General features: G+C 45.4%; 1 protein-coding gene across 5 annotated transcripts in view; it reads right to left on the reverse strand.

Moving 5' to 3' along the window:
* Positions 1-11,862: 11,862 nt before the first annotated feature.
* The window catches only part of PARP11 (poly(ADP-ribose) polymerase family member 11), a 35,615-nt gene continuing 23,908 nt past the window's right edge, over positions 11,863-23,569 (reverse strand). For 2 of the 5 annotated variants that reach the window (XM_036866890.1, XM_036866886.1), the window contains 3 exons: positions 23,434-23,564; positions 16,232-16,383; positions 13,997-14,704 (listed from right to left, as the gene is read on the reverse strand). In XM_036866890.1, coding sequence (XP_036722785.1) covers positions 14,388-14,704; positions 16,232-16,383; positions 23,434-23,564 — 600 coding nt within the window. In that variant the 3' untranslated portion in view covers positions 13,997-14,387. Of the gene's footprint in view, positions 12,368-13,996; positions 14,705-16,231; positions 16,384-23,433; positions 23,565-23,569 lie in introns of those variants that run through there. The other 3 variants (XM_036866889.1, XM_036866888.1, XM_036866887.1) reach the window with 3 other exon arrangements.

Below are 23,569 nucleotides of genomic sequence, written 5' to 3' on the forward strand. Positions count from 1 at the left end.
TTAAAAATCCATTTACTACCTCCTAAATCCTTCCTTCAGAAAGACCATTTCACAGACACACAATATTCCATCTTATGTATGTACTGAAATATATTTTTCATACTCCTATTTTGACCAGGTATGTTGTTTCTAATTACAGGCAGACCTCGGAGATACTGCGGGCCTGGTTCCAGACCATAGCAATAAAGTGAATATCTCAATAAAGTGAGTCACGTGAATTTTTTGTCTTCTCAGTGCATGTAAAAGCTGTATTTATCCAACACAGTAGTCTATTAACTGTGCGATAGCATTATGTCTAGAAAAACCCATATATATACTTCAATTAAAAAATAACTTATTGCTAAAAAAGGCTAACCATTATGTAAGCCTTCAGTGAGTTGTAGCCTTTTTGCAATAGTAACATCAAAGATCACCATAACAAACATAATAACAATGAAAAAGTCTAAAATATTGTGAGAATTACCAAAATGTGACACAGAGACACGAAGTGAGCCAAATGCTGTTGGAAAAATGCGCTGATAGACTTGCTCGACACAGGGTGGCCACAAACCTTCAATTTGTAAAAACACAATATCTGTGAAGTGTGGTAAAATGAGGTGTGCTTGTATTTGATCTTAAAAAATAATGTTACAATGATCATCTTTTTATATTAAAAATAATTTCACAGAGAAAAATGTAAAGGCCTTTATTTAGGCTCGAACACGATCACAACTATAGGTTCTATTTGTCTGATTTCCCAGCAATTTCTAGAAGAAAAGAAAGCCCTAGGATCTTTTGGTTGTTCACAAGGGCAGTATTTCCCAGCTGTGCAACCAGCATGGTGCTCAGGTCAGGGAGACATTAGTTCCACTGTGCTCTGTGCTGGGCACATTAAATCGGAAATAGTATCTGTTCCAGACACCACCCTTCCCAAGCAACATGGACAAGCATCTAGAAGAGTTCAGAGAGCAGCTAAGACCCGGAGTAGAAAGACCCCGAGCTCACCTCCTCTCACGAGCACACCAACATTGCGACTATCTACACAACGACCATCCGTGAAAAAGACCCGAAGGGTTCAGTAAAATCCAATCACTGTCAGATGAGTATCGGCTGAAAGACGTGAGAGACTTAACCCTGAAGAAGAAGACTGAAGCTATGAGATCACAGATTTCAAATATAAGGAAGAGCGTTTGGGGGAAGAAGAATTAGAATTGCTCTGATGCCTAAGAGCTATAGGAGGCAGATTTCAAAAGATGTGGCCCGAGAACAGTTAAAAGTGAGAGAGAGAGAGCGCTGGTGGCCCCTCCTGGATTTAGAGATTGCCTTCTCCCCACGGAGGGCCATGAGAACAGAAGAGCTGGGTGAAATCAGAAAAGGCCTGAGAGTGAGACAGCTGGTCCCCCTCCTCCTCTGTGCCCTTGGATGCTGGCATTCTTCAAGATGCCTCCTCACCTCCGGTCACTTCCCACCTCCAGGCACTTCCTACGCTCACCTTGGGTGAGCTCATTTGCCTCCATGGCTCAGACAGCTACTAATCCAAACATGACCTCCAAATCTCTATCCCTGGTCCTGATCTTCCCCTTGAGCTCCATTACCACCCAGAGAAGATTCTTTTAAACTGCAATGGATCAAGATCAGACTTCATTATCTTCCTGTCTTCATCAGTCAGGACTCTCGTTTGCAAGTGTCAGAAACCCAATAGTAACTACCTGAGGCAAAGAGGGTAATTTATTGGCTCATGTTAACCAAACCGTAGGACAGGCAGGGATGAAACTAGTTTCAGGGATGCCTGGCACCAGAGGCTGAAAGGCCACCGGAACTTCCTTCCTTCCGTCTCTCACGTCTACTTCTCTCCATATGTTAGTTTTATTTTATTTTTTCTACTGAAGATGAGCTTTTTCCAAATATTAGAGACATAACCATTAGCATCTCTAGGTTTGGAACTTGACAGATTCACCATCAGGAAAAAAAAAGAAAAGGCCCTTACCCTGAGTGACAAGTCAAAATTCAGAATTATCACGGAAGGTCTCAGATTAGGTCACATGCCCATATGTTGGTCAAACACTCTGGACAATGGAGATAATAAGACAATATAATTGAAATAGCTTGTATCTGGTATCCATCCTTAGAACAATCATTATAGCCAAGGAGATGCCTTTTTTATTAAAATATTTTTATTATTTTTAAATTTAAATTAAAAAGGTAGCTCTTGTTAAGGCTCACTTATTCAGGTTGGGTCAGGAGAGAACAGGTGCGCCCAGGTGTGTCTGCTGTCCCCAGGAGATGGGAGCAGCACCAGGTAAATAACATGTGAATGTCCACTGCGCTCTCCAGCGATGCTCTGTGTTCCGTATCCTTCATCTCCCCCAACGACATCTCTACTTATCCAGTCTTGCCCACTGTGCCTGAACTTCCTAAAAACTTTGGTCAGTTCCCCAGACAAAATCCACTCCCTTGCTTAGAACACAAAGCCCCTCCCAACCTGGCCCAAGCCACCCCTCTGGCCGTACCTCCGCGGATTCAGTTGCTCCACTCTCTGCTTCCCAGACAAGCACACGTGGCTGCCACGCCTGCTCGCTATTCCTCGGACACACAGCCCCCCTCCAGCCCCGCACGTTCGCCCACACTCATTTCTGCCTGGATTGGACTGTCTTTTTCCACTCTGTCACCTGTATTTTCCTTCAAGATTGAGGTAGAAAGTGGCCTTACCCTTAGGTTAAACCTACCCTGCTCTCCAGGCGCATCTGACCCCTTTGTATTTCCCAGGACATGTGAATTCATTTCTCTGATCAACACTTATCACAAGGAATTATCATTTATTTGTTGACCTGTGTGTCTCTGAGGCCAAGAGCTCCTGGAAGGCAAGGACCATCCGTTGTTCAACTTTGAAGTCAGTTCTAGCACTGGGCCTGGTACGTGAATGGCTATCCCCGGGCACACAGTGGATGGTCAATCAATGTTTTGTGGTTTTTTTAAAAAATGTTTTTATTGAAGTATAGTTGATTTACAATGTTGTGTTAATTACTACCGCACAGCCAAGTGATTCAGTTATATATACATATGCATTCTTTCTTTATATATTCTTTTCCATTATGGTTTATCATAGGATATTGAATATAGTTCTCTGTGCTCTACGGTAGGACGCTGTTGTGATGTTTAACGACTAAAGCAACAATGAACAGTTTCTACTTTCGAGAATTCATTTGGTAGTTTTAATAGCTGAAACCTCACATTACCAAAACTCCTTAGTTCCTTTTTTTTTCTCTAGGAAATGAGAGTGAATTAAAGGCTAATGAGTGGGTGAATTTGGTTTCATTATTTCCATCCAAAATACTTTATTCAAGTTTGCCAAATGCTATTGTAACAACCATCGTCCCGTATTGCCATACACTTTTGAAGCTTCTTCACTGTCATATTAGTCCGAACGGTAAACAGACTTTTATCTTCCCTGGGCTCCAAAGTGCACACTGCGCTACTGACAAGTGAACGGACAATGTACCTGTGGGGTTGGCTACATGCTAAACAAGGCAAATACCTGTTTTTCAGTCCTGAGCCTTTTCCCTAGATTAGCAGATTTCGCCACAAAGATTCCACACAGTTGTGCTGTGTAAACTGTTACTACAATTAAGAGCATTTAGCTTTGAGTGATCTAACTTTGCACACACATTAGAGTTTATTCAGAATGACCCCCCATGTCACTCCCCTGCAATTTGCTTTCTCACGTGGAAGACTACGGCATGAAGTCAGCCAGCCAGCTCCTGCGAAGCCACTGTACTCCCTCTGCTCTAGGTGGGGACTTACCACCCAGAGTCGTGCCAGTTACCTTACGCTTCATAGCCCCAGACATTTGGGGGAATTCCTCAAAATCTAGATTCCCTATGAGGATCTCCCCTGCCTGTGGATGTCACATAACCTGCATGGCAGCAGGGAACACCCCCTGGGGTCTCATTCCTCTTATTACAACGGACCAGACTCTCAAAGGTCATCTGGCAAGAGCGTCCACTTTCTCTCAAACACCTCTGGCTAGGGACTTCCCTGGTGGTCCAGTGGGTAAGATTTTGCGCTCCCAATGCAGGGGGCCTGGGTTTGATCCCTGGTCAGGGAACTAGATTCTGCATGCTGCAATGAAGATCCCATGTGCTGCGACTAAGACCCGGTGCAGCAGAAGTAAATAAAAATAAAAATAAAATAAAATAGCTACAAGGATATATTGTACAGCACTGGTAATATAGCCAATATTAAAAAAAACAAAACAAAACCTCTGGCTCCACTGAAATACCCTCAATCTCTGCTACTTCATCCTTTACTTTAGTATATTTTGCTTAATATTTAGTGTTCTGTCTACCCTCCTTTTTATGGTCCAAGACTGATGTTAAACTGGGAGAACTGGGAACATAAATTGCTTTGCAGAAGTGACCTTGTTTTTATTTTTGGCGGCTCTGAGAGAGTGAGAGCTGTGGATCACAGAAGACGAGAGCTAGAATGGGCCTTAGACCACCCCCTCATGTTACAGATGTGGAGCTGAAGCCCAGGGGGAGGAAGTGACTTGCCAAGGGTGGGGAAGAGCCAAGATGAGATTCAAGTTAATGCAGGGAACTGTGAAACCAACGAATATACATGCGCATATTTAAGGCAATGAGCTAGATTCTGCCAGAAGAAGAGAAGAAAAATTACAACCTGGCCGTGAGGACTTGACAGTTGGTGATGGCAGGTTCTTAACCGCAGGCCATGGTAATCTAGGAAGAGCCAAAGCCCTAGGTGCTATTGTTGTTATCGCTGATGATGAAAATGGATGAAGACTTCTCAACAGAGAGTCCTCAGGCTGCAAGGAATATCCGAAATCCTACTACTCTCATCAACAACCTGCTCCGCCCCCAGCCCACCAGGCTGTCTGGAAGCCGGGGGATGGAATCTAGGTCACAGATGGATTCTTATTCGTGCCGCTTGGCCTGTCCTTGCCTGGTCTTCCTCTCCTGCATCTTGTGCTCTTACGCTCCTTGAGAGGCGAAGGCCTGTGTTGAGATCTGACACTAGCTCTCCACTGTCACGTTTCCCAGGCCTCTGGGCCTTCACCCTGGCCTGACAGATGCCGTCCTCTGGGAAGAACTCAGCCAGGGATAAAACTGTATGTAAGTGTGGAGCAGCCAGCGTGCATCAGACACTGTAGCAAGCGCTTTCATAGCCCAGTCTCGGGTAATTCTCACAGCAGCGTTAAAAGACAAGCGGACAGGACTTCCCTGGTGGTGCAGTGGTTGAGAATCCGCCTGCCAATGCAGGCGACACGGGTTCGAGCCCTGGTCCGGGAAGATCCCACATGCCGCGGAGCAACTAAGCCTGTGCGCCACAACTACTGAGCCTGCGCCCTAGAGCCCGCCAGCCACAACTACTGAAGCCCACGCACCTAGAGCCCGTGCTCCGCAACAAGAGAAGCCACTGCAATGAGAAGCCCGTGCACCGCAACGGAGAGTAGCCCCCGCTCGCCACAACTAGAGAAAACCCACACGCAGCAACAAAGACCCAACGCAGCCAAAAATAAATACATAGATACGTAAATAAATAAATAAATAAAAAGACAAGGGGACAGCGGCTCAGAGAAGCTGGGCGACTTCTCCCAGCCCACGTGGCTAGAAAATGGCTAAGCTGGGTCTGTAACACACGGTGGTCTGACTCTGAAACTTACGTTTTTCAGTACATCACATTGCTTTGCAAACAGAAAATGCTAAACCCAGGGGACACATATTTTTAAAATGTTGATCTTATAATACACATAGTTTTTAAACAGAGGAGATCAGAGCCCAGAGCAGGCAACTATAGCCACATCACAACAAAGTCACAGTAGAAGATGGATCACTGGCCCCGTGGTCACAAAGCCTGTGGCTGGGAATCTCTGCCAGCTCTGAGACTGACACATGACCTCGGGAGTCAGCTTTTCCTGTCCTCGCAGTGACAAATTACTACCTGACCCCACCTCAGTTTCACAGGAACGGTATGAAATTTTACCTTTAAAAAATCTGCAGCGTACCAAGTTCAATTCCTCGGACTTTGAGAGAAGTATTTCAGAAACGTGTCTTGATATGTCATAGATTCCAATTTTAAGCTAAGTTTATGGCCCAACGTTTGGACACACATTTGGTAAAGAGCACAGATATGCAGTGTTCCGAGGTGCTGACTTCACAACTGTAAGAAAGCGAGTCTCTTAGCTGTGCCAAGGAGGATGGTGAAACTCTGGGGCACCGTAACGTAATGATGACACAGAGCATTCCCGGAGGTAGCCTCGTGGGGAGATAAAGAGGTGGAGAGTAAGGCAAGACAGAAGTTACAGGATTAGAGACTGTGAGTTTACTTATTTGATGCCTGAAGAGGGAAGGTTTGAAGAGCATCTTTGTATTTATGGACTCAAAAAGTACCCCCAAATTATTTGCTGGATGACATAAAATTTCACATGAGAAAAGGAAAGAAAATAGGATTCAGTGATAGTACGGGAAGAGGTTATCTGGGAAGCGCTTTCCGACAGGCCAGATTCTAAAACATTTGAAGAGGTCACTGTTGGAAAGGGGCCTGCTTTTCCCAGCAATTATTACGAACGGGAGGAATACAGACCCAGATGGACTTGACCAGGGACGGTGCCACCTCGTGGCAGAGGAGACCAGGCGCTTTCTGGAGGGGACTTCCACCCTGCTCTCTGAAGTTCAGTGACAGGCGCTCAGCTCCTGACTTTGCGGCTTGGGTTCTGGGGTGAGATGCTGCCCTCTAGTGCCTGTTGCTCCACGCTCAACAGCACCTCACTGCCCAGGCGCCAGTCTAATTAGGAGCCCCCAGCATCGTGGGGTCGGTCCTCCACCCAGACAGGATCGCCCTACACAGCAAAGCCGTTCAGGACACACTGTTTGTTGAATTAAAATATCCTCTTGAGAAAAATATGAGAGGAGCCAGTGCAGTGTTGAGACGTGAGGATGTCAAGTTCCCTTACACCCCCTGAGTGTGGACCACACAGGGGTGCAGCGGGGAACACGCAGAACACCTGGTCTGGGTATCTTCATCGGGCAGACATGGTCCGAGGGGTGCAAGGTACGGGGAGGGGTGGCAGGTCTAAACTTCATGCTGAGTTTCTAGCCCTGCCTCGTGGGTGCAGGGGTTGGTTGTTTGGGAGTTCCAGACAGGATGGAGAATTTCTTGGTGGGCAAGCTGAAGAAGGCATTTCAACTAGCAAAATGGAGTGACACAGACAGTCTTTAAATCTCCTCTTGGGCTTCCCTGGTGGCGCAGTGGTTGAGAATCCGCCTGCCAAGGCAGGGGACACGGGTTCGATCCCTGGTCCGGGAAGATCCCACATGCCGTGGAGCGGCTAAGCCCGTGCGCCACAACTACTGAGCCTGTGCTCTCTAGAGCCCGTGAGCCACAGCTACTGAGCCCACGTGCTGCAACTACTGAAGCCTGCGTGCCCAGAGCCCGTGCTCCACAACGAGAGAAGCCACCGCAATGAGAAGCCCGCACACTGCAATGAAGAATAGCCCCCGCTCACCGCAACTAGAGAAAGCCCGTGCCCAGCAACAAAGACCCAACACAGCCAAAAATAAATAAACAAAATAAATAAATTAAAAAAAAAAAAAAAAAACTCTCTTTAAATCTCCTCTTATGCCTGACTTTGAGTTCCTTGAAGGAAGGCAGGGTTTTCACTACTGTATCCTGCCTGACACAGTGCCTGGTACCTAGTCCAGACAGATACTCAGCTAGTGCTTTGTTGAATGAATGAATATATTCACTTACAATTTCCCTGGGAGAAGAAAACTAGTCCAAATAAATAGTTAATTAATAGGTTGAGAGAGAAAAAGAGAACAGCCCCTGACATTTAGAACCTCGCCTGGCACCTGCACTGCCATGTTATTCTCCCATTGCTCATCAACTCACGGAATGCCAACCTCGGGCAAGGTTACGAGGAGACTATGACCAAATGAGACACAGCAAGGCCACCTCATAATTTTGTCTAAGCACAGACGAAAATAAGGTCAGTGTGCCACCCAGAGAATACCAAACACCCATCCCTCAGCCACAAGGAGGTCTGCTGCTTCTTTACACATTACAGCTTATCCACAGGCTTGTCTTCCCCTCCTGCAGATAAGACCTAATCGTAGACTCGCCTGCCTGCTTCCTGGCAGCCTCCAATCTAGGGCAAAGCCCCATTTCCTTAGGTGCTCCCCGAAATCCTCAATAAGCTCTTTCTAAGCCCCTCTTCCTGGGACACTCCACCGCTCCTGGTCTGGACTCTCGCTCGCTACAACCCTGCTTGTTTAGCTCCAGGGCTGCTTCTGCGGATGTTTGGCCGAAGGGCATTGACCAAGTAAATGTTAAGGAGGAACAAAAAGAATACCCCAAGTGCAGCGTGGATCCTGTAAGGATCCCAGGGCTGTGAGAGTTGTGTTCGTTACAGAACACTTCCCGAACGAGCAAGGGTCTTCTATATTAACACCCGATAATACCCCCCTAGACGTTATCCTAAGCACTTCACAGGCGTCCTTTCCTCCCGCAAGGCAGCACTATTATTATCCCCACTGACAGATGAGGCGGTGACGCACAGGGAGGGGAAGTAACCTCCCCAGGGTCAGAAGCTGGCAAGCGGCGGCGCTAGCGTTCATCTAGGTCATCTGACTCCAGAGCCCAAGCTTCAGATAAACAGGACCCCGAAGGTAGAAGGAGGTATGCAGTGTGTGTTCTGGGAGGGCGGGAGGGGGCACACAGGAAGGCATGAGCAAAGGCCCGGGGGCAGGAAGTAACAACTCTGCCTAACGCGCATCTGGACACTTAGTAAGTTGAGTAAAAATCTTCGCAAGCCCCGCTGCTGTCCCCAGGTAACCCCAGCACTGGCCTGGCTCCCTGAAGGCTGGCTCCCAGGGCCAGGGCCCGTGCAGGCATTAGGGCAACACATTCTGGTTCTTTAAGTGGCTTTGATCCGTCACCTTCACTTTAATGATAAAAATTGCTCCATGGGCCTCCACCCACACCTCGTCCCTCATCTGCCGGAGCCTGGTAGGGTAGCTGGGTGTGGCCAGAATCCAGAATCCACCTAACTAACGCGCGTCCCTCTTCTGGGTCTCCACATCCAGATGTCACTTCTTAGGGAAGCCTCCTCTGACCCCCGGGAGAGGTTAGATCTCTTTGTCACAGGCTCCCGAGTGGCCTCACCTTCCCTTTTGGTCGCTCTTGTGACAGTTCAGGATGTGCCCTCCTGCTGCACTGTAAGTCCCATGAGGGCAGGGCTGTGTTGGACTCGGTCACTGCCGGGCGCACCCCGGGAACTCAGAGTCGTGAACTCAAGGAGGAACAGACTGAGTGGCGGGAGATTCGGGGAGAACCGGGTCAATCCCTTTCCCTTCCCATCCCAAACGCTTGCCTCTTGGGCCTCAGTCAGGTCAGGTGTTGCCTAGAGAAATCCACCCACGGGCTTTTCTTCTAACAAGAGTCCGGTCAGTCCTTCACAAACTTCACCTTCTGAGAAGTGACCTTCCCCCTCTGGTGAGTTATCCAAGGTCACACGGAGCCAAACAGCAAAGCCAGAAAGAAAACTCAGATCAGCACTCTCAAGATGGGGCTTGATATGTATACGTACAGCTGATTCACTTTGTTATAAAGCAGAAACTAACACACCATTGTAAAGCAATTATACTCCAATAAAGATGTTAAAAAAAAAAAAAAAAAAGATGGGGCTTGATTTTTTTTTTTTTTTTTTTTTTTTGGCTGCATGGCTTGCAGGAGTTTAGTTCCCAGACCAGGGATCAAACCCGTGCCCCTTGCAGCAGAAGCGTGGAGTCTTAACCTCTGGACCGCCAGGGAAGTTCCTTGATCTTTTTCTTAAAGGAATAAAGAGGAGGAACGGGGCCGGAACACTGATTCTCTCAGAATGCCATCGAGTGTGGACTTAGAATGCCTGCAGCTTCCACGTGTGACCCAAGGAGATACTGAAGTGTAATGAGCCTCTCAGGACGAGGTACTTCTTAAAAAGGACCAGGAAAACACAAGAAGCACCATCTGGATTTACGGTTAAGATCGCAGCGATGATCTGAGTTCACTTCTGGATTGTGACTCTCCTGAGCTGGCTTAAATAGTGAGGCGAGAGTCGGAATCAGCTTGCTGTGCAGCCTCTCCATAGAAGGTACAGCAAAGCTAAAAAGCTGCAGGGAACACAGATGTCTTTGGCAAGGCCCTATGCTCCCTTCTCACAAGAAGCCAGTGCTAATTTCTTAGATCCATAGCCACACAGGGAGAAAGTTCAAATAAAAGCCAAGTTCTTAGCCTGCAGGGCTGAGGAATGAAAGCCAGGAAATTAGAGTTGAGAAAACGCATTACATAATCTTACAGCAGGAGGCCGAGCTGAGTCACAGCAAGGAAGGGGCCGTCAGGTGTTAGGCATAAGCAAGACACCTTCCGACCTGGGATGGATGGAGCCCAGGGCAGCAGAGGAGCGGGGCGGGGGAAGAGAGGGACCAAAGCAGCTCCCCAGCCAGCTCCCAGCCTGGAGTCTGGGAAAACATGAGAAGAAAACTACTCCTGCGGAATAGTGAAGGTTAATGATGAACTATGAACATCTTTCCAAGACGTTTGGGGCTCACCTCTCCCTTATACATCACTCTCACTGACCAGGCAGCCCCCGAGAACCATGTACCTCATATTTCTTTAAAATGTTCCTTTCTTCCATCAGCGGTGCCCAAGCATCATGATCCAGTTATTCACGGGGAGTGAAGCAGGGCGGCTTGTTTCACCAAACCTCTTCCTGCATTTAGTGCAAAGGGGTAAAATGAAGCAAAATCACTTTGCTAAAGCTTCTGATCAAAAATAATGTTTGACAAGCCTTTTGTTTTTCTTTTCCTTGCTATCTTTTCATTATCTTTCCTTTTTCTCTTTACAAGTACAGAATGTATACTTTCATTTAGAAGTGGACTGTTTTACGCAAAACAAAATGTTTGTTGAAAAATAAATAAAACATCCTTCCCTGGGGCCAAGAGGGCAGTCTGGGACGGAAGCACGACCAGGACCGCTCACTATTACGACTGTTTTTAGCGCTGCTCCTGGTGACCCGGGAGGTGACCTCAAATACCTGGATGGCTTAGGCACAATTCTGTAAAGATGTCACTTTTCTACATCATCAAAGCTCAGGTGAATTTTCATCGTAATGAATCTCAATAATAGTCCAGCATTTAGACAGACTGGGACATGGTTTTAGCGAACGGAAAACTTGACTGTTTCCGTGGGTAGTAAGCCTTAGTCATTCTGCTTTGCATTTCTCCCAGCTCTACAATTAAGGTATCTTTGATACCTTCCTTTTTGGCCAACAGAAGCTTAAAAGATTAAGTGAAATGTCTAACGTTCTTCAAAAGGACATACCGGGAGTGGCTGGAGGTTGGTGGACTCAGGAAGCTCGCTCTTCGGGTGACCGCAGAACACCCTCCAGAACGCTCCTCTGGGCCAGGAGCCACCAAGACTAAAGGCGCCAGGCCTTGGTCTATTTCAGAATTTTCAGTTGCACGGAGTAAATGCTGTTCCCCACGGGTTATATGCTTAGCTAGTGCTCCTGATGATTCAAACTGAGAGCAAGGGTCTTCCCCCACCTGCAAGTCAGTTACATAAGAGTTACAGGAAACAAACACCTCCGGAGTCCATTAAGTTTGAGCTGAAAACTTAGGTTTAAATAATGCCAGGTGGAGATGAGACACAGAAATCACAGAAACAAATACATGGCACACACAGACCTCCAGGACCTGCTCCGGAAAGCTTTAATCACTCCATGTAGAAACAATACATTCATACATCCAAATAACTCCCAAGTCTTGACCAGCCTCACTGGAACAGTCTATTGTATTTTGTATTTGGCATTAATACAAAACCTTCCTGTTCATTACCGCCAAGATTTAGGAGACTGTTACTTATAAACACAGTTTTTTTTTTTACCCTGAGGCTGATATTACCAAAGTGGAAAAGAAGAATTACTATCAGCTGGAGTGTATTTAATGCAGAATTTAAAAAATCATTTATTCATGACTCTGGAATGTTTCTCTCCCCACTCCCACCCCCAACACTATGTGATGACAAGAGACAAGATGGCAAACGGCGGTGTCTGGTCTGATTACACTGATGACACGATTCTCAACTCGATCTACTGATGAAAACAAAGACACTAACATCGATGAACTCAACACTATCACGTTTAAAAAGGGCATCACAATCAGCTCTTTCTTATAAAAGGGGAGCTGGTGTCGGTCTCAGACATGAATAACAGCACAGTTGTTACTTACAGTGTCTATGGCGGGGCACTCTGCCTACTAGAGATGAGCCAGGTAGCCACGTGCAGAGTTCACACCCGTTGCCTTGCAAGTTTCAACCTTGGGCTCTTAGTCTCCTGTAGATCAGATCGGCACGTGTCCAAAAGAGTAACAACCCCCAAAGCTACAACAGTTATCCCATTCAAGTGATGCAAGAGGCAATCATGTTAAATTGGGAAAAAAAAAAAAAAAAAAGATAGCCGTGTTGAAGTGCGGACCATTTTAACATCATTTTGTATGCAAATAACAAGTAAGCAGAAGAGCGAGCGTTTCAGAATCTGACTCCCTGATGTCTCTACGGTCCTCTTTTGGGAGCGAGTCCGGAGCAGCAGTGTGCCACCTCCCACAAGGCAGCCTGGTGACTTTCCCGCCTGTATTTCCCTGATGACCTCAGCATGCTTCTAAGATGTGTCCTTTCTAAACACTAACAGCACTTGATCGAAACCGGCTGTTAGTCTGCACATCAGAACTGGGAAATCTTTTTTGTCACTTGACTGCAAAGTATTGGACGTGCAATTTCCTGAGTACTAGGTACTCCCTGTGCACGACTTACTTTCGGCTGCACAATCACGTGTATTCTGGGCTACGATGAGGATCTGGGGGTATGTGGCAGCTGAAGAATTACACACCTAATCATGCTCCCTACGCCTGATTTGTATTATTTCTAGATGCCTTCCCAGTTCAAGTGATGGAACAAGCGTCCCAGGCATAGACGTTTACTGGATTTTTCTTGAGAAGTTAAATTACGTTCACTACCTTTCAGCCCAAACTGACTGAAGATAATGGAGAGGGAATTTAGTATTAAACTGAGTTAGAAAAAGGTTTCCCAGAAAAGATACCAGTGTTCTTTTTTTTCAGGTAGAATCATAGAAAATCAAGGTTGGAAAAACACTTAACAGTCATATGGCCAATTCCCCCACCTGACACCCAAACTCCTGTATAACATCTCTGCCTCGTTGTCGCCCAGCCTCTGCTAGAATAGTTTGAGGGGCAGGAAGCTGTTCCAACATCACTTAGCCCTCCTTAAAACAGAATAGCCAAACAGGTGCAGCAGGGAAACAAACTTCCACTGGGCATGATTATGCATTATACCGAACTTTTCAAGAGAGTTAGCAGATTGTCAATTGCTACTCAGAAGAATAAACCAGATTTGTTCCAAGCATCCCAGGCCTTCTGCAAATGATTCAAAATGGGGAGATACAATTTAGAAGTATGAATTTTATAAATCATTGCTGAATAGCTGTGTGTTTGTGGGGGGCAGATAAAAAAATCTCTTAGAAGTAATCATTGTAGTGACCCCAAAACAAAGGGAAAGTATGTGTTTAAAATAATAAATAAAAGTTTCATTCTGAAGATGCAATAAAAACCTTGTGCAGTAAGTCTTGGTACGAGAATTCAGGAGCGCAGGGGGATGACGCGCGGGCTGATTACGGTCAGTTCAGCAGAAGAGAAGGAGAAGGGCAAGGCCAAGTGTGCGGCCTGCCGCCCGAAGGCATCGGGAGCAGGGCACCCTGTCTTGATCCTCTCCTTCTGGCTTGTTTGGCAGCACTGCCAACGATTCTCTTGTTTCTATTTCTCTCAAGGTACTCAGGCTGCTTCAAGGTTTTAAATTCCACCCCCGCTTCGGAAGACTAACAAAGCAACACATAGATCGGTGGACAATCATTTCAGAACTCGTTTACAAAGGCTCAATTCCTCTGAAGGGACACCTTTATGTCTATGTTTTTATTTTTTGAACATACATATGAATAAGTCTATTTGAGCTGAAAACATTTACCCTGAAGACACGGATGTAAACTTTAAAGATGGAGGGACTCAGCTGATTGCGTTTTGAGCGCTGTCTTTCACCCCAGGTGTTAAAACAGCAATGGTATCGATCTGTAACAAACATGAGTAACAAACATGAGTAATGGACAAAAACAAAACAACAACAAACCAACCCTAAAGTCAGTATGTCTTTTTATAGGGAGGCCCCTTTCTTTCACATCTGCTTCAAAAGGATCAGATAATTAACATTGAGCAGCTAGGTGACCGGCAAGCAGATCTCCCTGCGAAAAAGAATAAAACTTCTCCGACCATGGAAGCTTGGAAATGAAATCAGTGAAAGTCTATCAAGTACTCGGGGTAGATCTGGTTGGCATCGAACACCACGAAGACCCTGGGATTCCAGGTGTCATCCACACAGCTGTCATACAAATTCACGTAGCTCCCGTCTTTGGAAGGAGGGCGCACGAATTTGGAGTCTCCGTTTATGTAATCTCCAATCAGCACTCGGGCAAGAAACATAGATTTGTACGTTCTAAACAGATGCTGCTGTTGCAGGTTTACGCCGTGAACCTGGAATGTGTTTCCGTGCTTTACGTCGTCTTTGCAGAAGCGGCTGGCATAAGCAGCATCTCGAGCAAAATAGGTTCCTTAAACAAAAAGGAGCCCGAAGAGCCAAGATTACTCCAAGGAGTGTATGAAACACAAGCAAAAAAAACACTGTGATTGTTAGGGGGAGAGACACACGGAATTGTGTAACAGGAATAGACATGGAATTTCCTCGCCAGTAGGTTTTAAAGAAAAGAACAGAAATCCGTCTGTTATGGACAGCTGTGATGCAGGCTGCCACTGGGATGGATGGATCTGTTAGTACAGACCAGAGTCCCCACCACCAACACCATCCCCGTCCCCACCAAAACGTAGCAACCAGACTTGTGTTTTCAAAAAGAGTCTTATAAAGAAATCCAATACGTAAGATGGATACAAATGGTTTCTGTGATTACAAGTGACAGGACCTGCCTTGTCACTGCTCGGACCTCCCTCCCACTTCTGTTTCCTTCCACCCTTTCCCCATCCACCACCCACCCATCTAAGCATCCACTGGAGAGCACAGTGAAACCATGGGTCTGCAGAGATGATTTCAAACCCCAAGAAACCACATTTCTGTGCTACAGGGTAACTGTTCAATAATATTTCTGGAGATGAGAGAACCCCATATCCAGGAAAAGATTTCTGGAGAGTGTGATGTTATTCACACCTGAACGTTCCAAAAGGACAAGCTCACTTGTCCGCTGCCTAAAGAGGAAACCTCCGTGAAGAATCCGACTCTTCCAAAATGGTAGGCCTAGGAGGCTGACATCATTAAGGGAATACTTAACCTAAAACATTTCGGAAATGAACTGCAAAGTCTATTACCCAAATCCGACGGGACTTAATGTAACACCTTTCTGATCCTCTTACAGTTGAATAAATGGGATGGCCTTTAAAGTCGTTATTTTTAAAATTAATTTACTCTTAAAAATGTAGCACCTCCTGATCCTGAGTGGTAGCCAGTTCTCTTGCTGGAGGTAAGGTACAAAATAAGGACCAAGCAAAGAAATGTCCACCCCTTACCTTTTCCCCTCCCCTCTCTCCTTAATTTGCTTGAGTAGTGAGCACAAACTGGACAACTTAGACTTTCACAACATTAGAAAAAAGGTGAGGATTTCCCCCATTATTCCTTGATGCTCATTAATATTCCTACCTATCATTTTCTAAAAAACAAAACAAAACAAAAAATAGACCTATGTACAATGTACACATTAGTTGATTTATTTTATAGTGCTCTATGTACTTGACATAAAACAGTTCAGTGTATGGGTTTATCCATGCAAAGGACTTATGCATGGAAAGTAAACGTCATAATGCAAAAATCAGCTAATCTGGACACGATGCCCCATCTGAGTGACTGGGACTTGGGGGGTTATCTAATCTGGTAGAGGTGTAAAAAGCTTTCCTTCCATCTTGCACACCCAGGAAGTGGCTTTTCGGTGTCTCAGAAACTCTGAGGGTGTGCCAGGAACCCAGTACAGTAACTTTTAACTTAGTGATTCTCAAGCCCCTGAGCTACAAACAGTCACTCCTCTCTCAGGAGAGGAGAGTCTCTTCTAGCGCTCCAACTGGATCCTGATAGTTACCTTTTCCAAAGAGAGCACCGTGTATACCGTTGATTCTCCAATCAAAGTTATGAATGCAAATTGCTTCCACAAATTCACTGCTGGTGCCATGAAATAGCATCTGTTCATTAATCTGAGGCACGCCTCTTTTTTTCTTGAGCTGAACCTTTTTCCTAAAAACACAATACACAAACACAAAACACACAGATATCTACCATAAGTGGCGTTATAAATTTTTCAAGGAGCAAACCTCAATAGAAAGGGTAAAACAGAACACAGTTCTTTAACATACATCATAAGTGGACAAATAGCTCTGGAAAAAAATAATCTCAAATGATCTTGCACACATAAATCATCTCATCAAAAATTATTAGTTAATATTGACACTGAATGTTGAAAATTATACCAAAAACTATAGGTATCCCAGACAATGCCCCATCATAGTAAAGTGACTGATCGCCTAAACCAACCAAGCTTTACAGATGCTTAAAAATGACACTACAAACAGTAAATAATACATAGTTCACAGAGTCTTTAAACAGTGAATTCCTCGAGCACGGACCATGCCTTAATCTTTTTATCCCCGGACTAGGACATGTTGGTTAAACTGAACTGAACTTTGCATCTTAGGGCTGGAAGGGACATGAAGCCATCCAGTTCAAACCTCTTGCCAATGGACAATCCTCTTCCAACACATAAAATGATATTCAATGTAGGACTTATTGTAATAGTAAAAAAACAAACAAACCGAAAACAGCCTAAAATTCTTTCACAGCAAAAGGAATAATTATATATTTATACATGAAAGTTAAAATAATGAACTAGATCTGTATGTATTAACATAGATACCTCTTGAAAAATAATGTTTAATGTAAAAAGAATGATGCAAAAAGAAACCTATATCTCAAAATAATAATGTGTATTGTAGAGGTATACAAACATAGGTAGTAAAAAATATAAAAACACGGATAAGAAGGTATCACAGCAACTTGAGGGGGAAAGAAGGAGGAGAGGATGGGGATGGGGGAAACATTCCACCTTGATCTCTAATGCTGTGTATCTTAAAAAAAAAAAAACCAAACAAAAAAACCCAGACACAAAGATGAAGAAAATGTCACAAATATTAAAATGTTAAATCTGATTGGTAGGTACATGGGTGTCTGTAAACTACTGGCTGCATTTTCATTTAAATATATTTCATTCAAAAGATGTCTTAAAGATTAAAAAGAACCCTCCCCTGTTAACTCCGTAATGAGAGCTGCCCCGTGCCTGCTCAGCTCACCCCGTGTCCGGCGCTCCCCGCTCCGCACGGCAGCCGATCTATTGGCCATCAGCTGTAATTGTGAGAAAGTCACCCCCCGACGGTGAACCAGAATCTGCCTCCCTGGTACTTCTACTCTCGGTCTTAGTTATTCCCTTCTGAACATAGAACAACCAAACGCTTAACACAAAACAACTCCAAATATCCAGGAATAACTGTGAACACCGATAGGCTTTTTTCCCCAGGTGAACAGACACCACTGTCTCAACTACTCCTCCCAGGGCACAGCTTCTAGGCCTTTCTCCACCCTGGACAGCCTTTAGTGGGCAGGAATCTGCTGGACACCTTCTATTCCGAAAATGCTGGGAAGAAAGAGAAACAGAGCCCAGATGTCGTGGGACGGCGCCCAGCTGAGCTCGCTCTGCACCAGGCGTCACGCTACTGACGGAAGCTTGTCGTCAGTTAAAGCTGCCGGGGCTTTCTCAAAGCAGGCTTCTCTCGGCTCCCTAGATTTGTGCAACTGAGGTCTAAATCTCATGCAATAGGTTTATTTCAATTAAGCTTTATCTTGATATAGTAATTTTAAAAGTACAGAATTTATAAAGAGCAGGCAGCTTAGGGACTGTTCGGGGCTGGGGGGAAGGACACTTGCCCTTAAATGCCAAGAGAATGGAAATGTATATGGTCGTTCTCAGAGCCCTCTGGCAGCATGTATCAAAATTCAAATGCATATGCTTTCATCTACTGGAGACAGTCTTTTCAGACCATTAAGCATGACATTAGGAAGATGTGCATTAAACAAACATTTATTTCAGAAAAAGCCAGCGTGTTTTCACAAAGAACAAATTACGCCAACTTTCTTTCTGGACCTTTAGGTACTGTCTGCCTTGTTTTTTTTACAATGCACATTTGTTGCTTTTCTAACTAAGAAAGAAATCTTTTTAAGAGAAGATAATCATATTTGTTTAGACTCACTGTTTCAATCTTCCAAGGTCTTTCTGACTCCTGATTAATTCACCCTACAAGTAAGCTTCCCCTTCTAGTTTTGAATCTTCCACAAGTGTGATAAGCAAGCCTCCTACATTTTCATCCAAATTCCTGACAGAGATGTGGAAGGGCTCAAGAAGAAAGCATGCATGCCATTCAAGTTACTCTTTGATAAGACTTTTAACCAGGTATTACTTTTCCCCTTTGTATGGTCACCCGGCACCCATCTCTCCATCTCGCCTCCATCGTAAGGGCCTTTCTCAACCACTCGTAGAAGTCAAGTTACACTGTCTAAGGGGCTTATCCACCTACCACTACGGCAGTCCTCTTAGTTAGCGGAGCATCAGTGAATTCATTCTGGTTTTTTCTAAGTAAACATTTCTTTAACATACGTCCTTCAAATATTAAGCTTCACGGTCTATAATGACTAGAATCCACGCTATAATCAAGATATTCACTCATCACTACTTTGCAGGCACAGATTAGAATGAACTTTGGTTTCAAAATTCACTCGAGTCTCTCTTAGATAAGATAAATGAAGTGGTGGTTAGTGAAAGAGCCGGAAGTGTGGGCACCGAAATTCTGCTCAGTCACCGGATAGGTACAGCGTCTATGGGATGGGGTGGTCACAGCTCTGCACCCCCCATGGTGTGCACGGTTTACTTTAGTGCCCATCGCCAAGGCACCCAGGACACGCGGAGACTCACACTGTGACCTTGCTCTAGAAAGGCTAACATTGGGTTCCAGGGCCTCTTGGGCTCCAGTTAAACCTTCAGGGAAAGTCACAGGATTGAAACCAAACTAGGTTCTCCACCACCCTGCCCACCTTTGCCCAACCCCACGTTCATCTCTGAACTTACTGAAAATGCTGTTGCACCCACTTCTCAAAGATGTCTTAAAAGTACCCTCCCCCCCAGGGACTAGGGTGCCAACCGGGCCAGGCTGGGTGTGCCCCACATTCCAAATGCAGCAGGAAGAGCTTCGCGCTCTGGACTGGAATAGGTTCGTCCAGTTTAGACCAGCGGTTCTCCCTCCTGGCTGAACACCGGAATCACTTGTAGACCTTTTTAAAGATAAAACTGTCAGAACGCAGAGGCTCTGATTCAGTGGCTCTGGGATGGGTGACAGATGCCCAGGTTAAAGAGCTTCCCCAGGTGATTTTGACAGGCAGCCAGGATGGAGAACCTCGCACCTAAATCAGCATTCTTAACAAAGCAGCAGCCTTCCCTGCTCTTATTTCCTGCTGCCTTATCCTTCCCCTCCCTGGACCAGTCCAACCGTCTCCCCTCACTGCTCTAGAATTGGGAGTGCTGGAATCAATCAAACATCGCCATGGCTCCCACCCCAAATCCGCACGTTCCCACGTCAGCTAAGCCCTCACTCGACACTGATGGAGACCCCATGGTTCCCAGGTTAGCTCTTTCTCCCCGCCATGTTCCACAGCGGCTGTTTCCTGTCTCCCCTTTTCCTCTCTCTCCCTCACATGCCCCCCCTAGCACCTCATTCTCTGCAGGCAACCTCACTTCTTCCTTCCCCAAGGAAACAAAGTATCAGGAAGGAACTCCCTGACCTACCTCATCTCCGATCCCCTCCCCCTCCTCATCTGTAAATCTAACTGGACCACCCTGTCTCTCTCCTTCTGACCCACCTTCTCTGAGTCCCACCCCATTACCCCTCCCTCTCTCTGCTGTCTTTTAAACTCTCCCTCTGCGTAGGTTCTTTCCTATAATAATGTAAATATCCTCAGGTCTCTCCCATCTTTAAATTTGAAAAACAAAACCAAGCACCCTTCCCACGCCCACATCACCATCTTCTCACATCTCTCACTCTCTTCACTGCCGAGCACCTTGAAAGAGTTGTCAGCGTTTGCTGTACACACAGTATAGCATCTACCAACGTTGCTCTTGCCTAGGGTACCAAGGACATTTTATTGCAAAATCCAAAGGACGTTTTCAACATTCATCTTTCTTGGCATCTCTGCCGTATGTGACCCTGAGGACGACACATACTCGTGTCAACCACGTTCTTCCTTTGGCTCCTGTGATTCCACATTCTATGGGTTTTCTTCCACCTTATGTGGTTACTTCTCAGTTTCCTCCCTGGGCTTCCTCTTCCTCTGTTCATCCCTTCCAGAGTTTGGTCCTTACCCCCTTCTTTTCCTAATTGACATAAAATACTTGGTCATCTTATCAATTCCTTTGGCTTCTATGACCTCACACTTCCCAGTAACTCCAAAACCTTTATCTCTGTCTACACTGCTCTCTTGAGCTCCCAACCCATGTATCAACTGCTAACCCCTCCCCGTCCTCCCCAGACCAAAACCTGTTCCTACCCATTTCCCTCAGTCAATTAGAACAAATAAGTCTGAATCCTTGGAGTTATCTTTCCCATCTCCCTTACCCACCCCATCATGCACATTAAATCAAGTACCAGGCAATATCATTCTATATCTCTAATATCTCAAAACAGTCCTCTTCACTGCAGTGGTACAGATAGCACCTTGGTTCAGGCCATCCCGTGTGTCACATTTGTAAAGACTGAAGCAATTTCCTAAGTCGGTCACCCTTCTGTGATCCCTTTAAGCCCGTTTCTCAGCCTCAGCACTGCTGACGCTTTGGGCTGGGGGGCGCTTTGTTGTGGGGCCCGTCCTGTGCACCGCAGGATGTTTAGCATACCTGCCCTCCGCCCCGCAGACGCAGTGGTACCCCCCAGCCTACACCGTGACGACCAAAAACAGCTCCAGTCATTGCCTAACATCCCCTAGTGGGCAAAATCACCCCTAACTGAGAACCGCTGCTTTAAACTCCTTCTCCACAGTGCAGCCTGATAAATTATTTTTCTAAAATGCAAATCAGCTCCATCACTCTCTTGCCTAAAGTCCTGCAATGGCTTTCCACTGTCCCAGGGAAAAAACCCAAACCCCTTAGTTTGTTTACAAGGCCCCGCGTGGCCTGGCCTGTGCCAACTCTCTGACCCAGACGCCAGGTCAGTCCAACTCATAAGGCTGATGGAGAAAATCACACGACCACCCAGTGGGTCTCCCACAAACCCCTGCATGCTCTACCTCCTGAGTACTTTTCTAGCACCTTCTCTCACCATCATCCTATCTTCTGTCCTATTTGAAACCCTCTCAATGTTCTGCATTCCCTCTTGTCATCGATCTCTGGCCCATGCTGCTCCCGATGCCTGGGGTGCCCTCCCCTCTCCTCCCGCATCCAGCCCAGACGACACCGGCTTAGGAAGTGCTCCGTGACACCCCACACACACCCTACTTCTGTCCAAGCTCTGGTCCTGTGCACTCTTACATCCCGAGCGCCTAGAACAGTGCCTGGCACAAAGCTGGTTCTGGAACATATTGCTGGAAGAAGGGAGGAAGGAAGGAAGGCCTGGACAACACGCAAACTGACATCTGCTGGACTCATGTGGGCTTCCCGCCTGTATAGTGAGTCACAGGTTACGTGACAATGGGGTGGACGACTTTATTTTCATCCTTCAGGCAGAGATCAGAATGACAGGCTGTCTTTAAAATGCGACTCAGTATTTTCTGCTGTCACGGCAGGTGGCAGGTTCATTTCCCATCACAGATTTCTATAGGCCGACCTCACATAACATCATGAATGGCATCTACAGAGTAAAAACATCTCCAGTGAGATTCTTAGTATATGATGTGTTGGGGATTCACTGGAACATTTCTACCACTAGGAATTAATTGAGGTCTCAAATTACGAGGAAGACTGATAGGAATTCCACCTCAGAGGCCCGATTAAGAAGAAGGAATTAAGTCTTCATCAGAACATTTTAGGAAAACTTACTTTATTCACTGAGAGAATAAGATCAAAGAAGACGGAGGCTTCCATCCTCCTCTACAAAAGAATCACCTAAACAAGACCTGAATAAAACCTAAACTCAGTTAAACTCAGTATTGTCAGAAATAAAAGTGGGCTGGGCCCAAAGACTCAAAATTACAAAGAATACAAGCTGAAAACCCTTATTTTATGATATAAACTATTATGAGAATAAAACCTGGAGTTTACTCAGGCTGTAGGAACTGACCTACCAGAAGCATGAAAGAATTCCGCATATTATCACCAAACAAAAGTCAGCCTGATTTTCAAGTATATGAGAATGAAATGAGTTAAGGCCTGGGATTTGCTTTAAAATACTTCAGCAACAACAATAACATAGCAAAAGAGGAGATAGATTATGATGGTAAATCTAGATAAATGTTAAATCAGGATGATGGATACACAGGGTTCATGACATTAGACTCTATTATTTGAAATTTTCCTGACTAAATGTTAAATGCTTGTATTAAAAAATATTAGAAATCAAACCTTGAACACAGATTTAATAAAAGTATTTCAGAAAATCACTTATTTTAAGTAATGCTTGTTATTCAGAAAAATACAGCACAATGTGTTCGTGTGGACAATACCTGTAAGTTTCTTGTAATGGGCTTTATTTTTAGGTTAAGTGCACACCAAGCAATCCAATGGGTCATTTCCAACCTAAATTGAGTAATGAATGGAGATTTTAAATGTAGAACATAAACTCTGGGCTAAGCAGGGAATTTGAAGGTACGTTTTACAATGTCCTTCAAAACTAAAAACAAGCAAATGACTCACAGGCTAGGAAGTCTGAGCCAACAAAGTCATAGTAACAGAACTAAACAGCTCCCCAGAACCCCTGGTAATGCTGATTCAGCCACGACGCCCAGCTCGAAACTCTGAAAGCAGTGCAGAAGAGGCTGTCAGACAGTGTTGTACGGGATGCTGGTGCTGGCTTACGGAGCAGCTCTCCCTGAGGATGAGGAAGAGAGCTGAAAAACCAGGTCAAAACACGCACAGTGCGTCTACACAGCTCACGTGGTGGTGCCACTGACAATGAATACGATTAAACATTTGTGCTTCACTGTCTCTGAGACTGTAAAAGTCTCAGAGGCCAAGGAGGGGGTTCAGAGTAGAAACTGTCTCACCTGCAAAAGAACTCCCACAAGTCTAGGTTTTGAATTCTCTGAATTCTTTTAATTCTGTTGCGATCCACTGTTTTCCCAAAGAGACTAGCAACTCCATTGTATTCGTGTGTTTGATTGTGCAAAGGAATGAGCTGGA

Source organism: Balaenoptera musculus, chromosome 10 (assembly GCF_009873245.2).
Source record: "Balaenoptera musculus isolate JJ_BM4_2016_0621 chromosome 10, mBalMus1.pri.v3, whole genome shotgun sequence".
Taxonomy (NCBI): domain Eukaryota; kingdom Metazoa; phylum Chordata; class Mammalia; order Artiodactyla; family Balaenopteridae; genus Balaenoptera; species Balaenoptera musculus.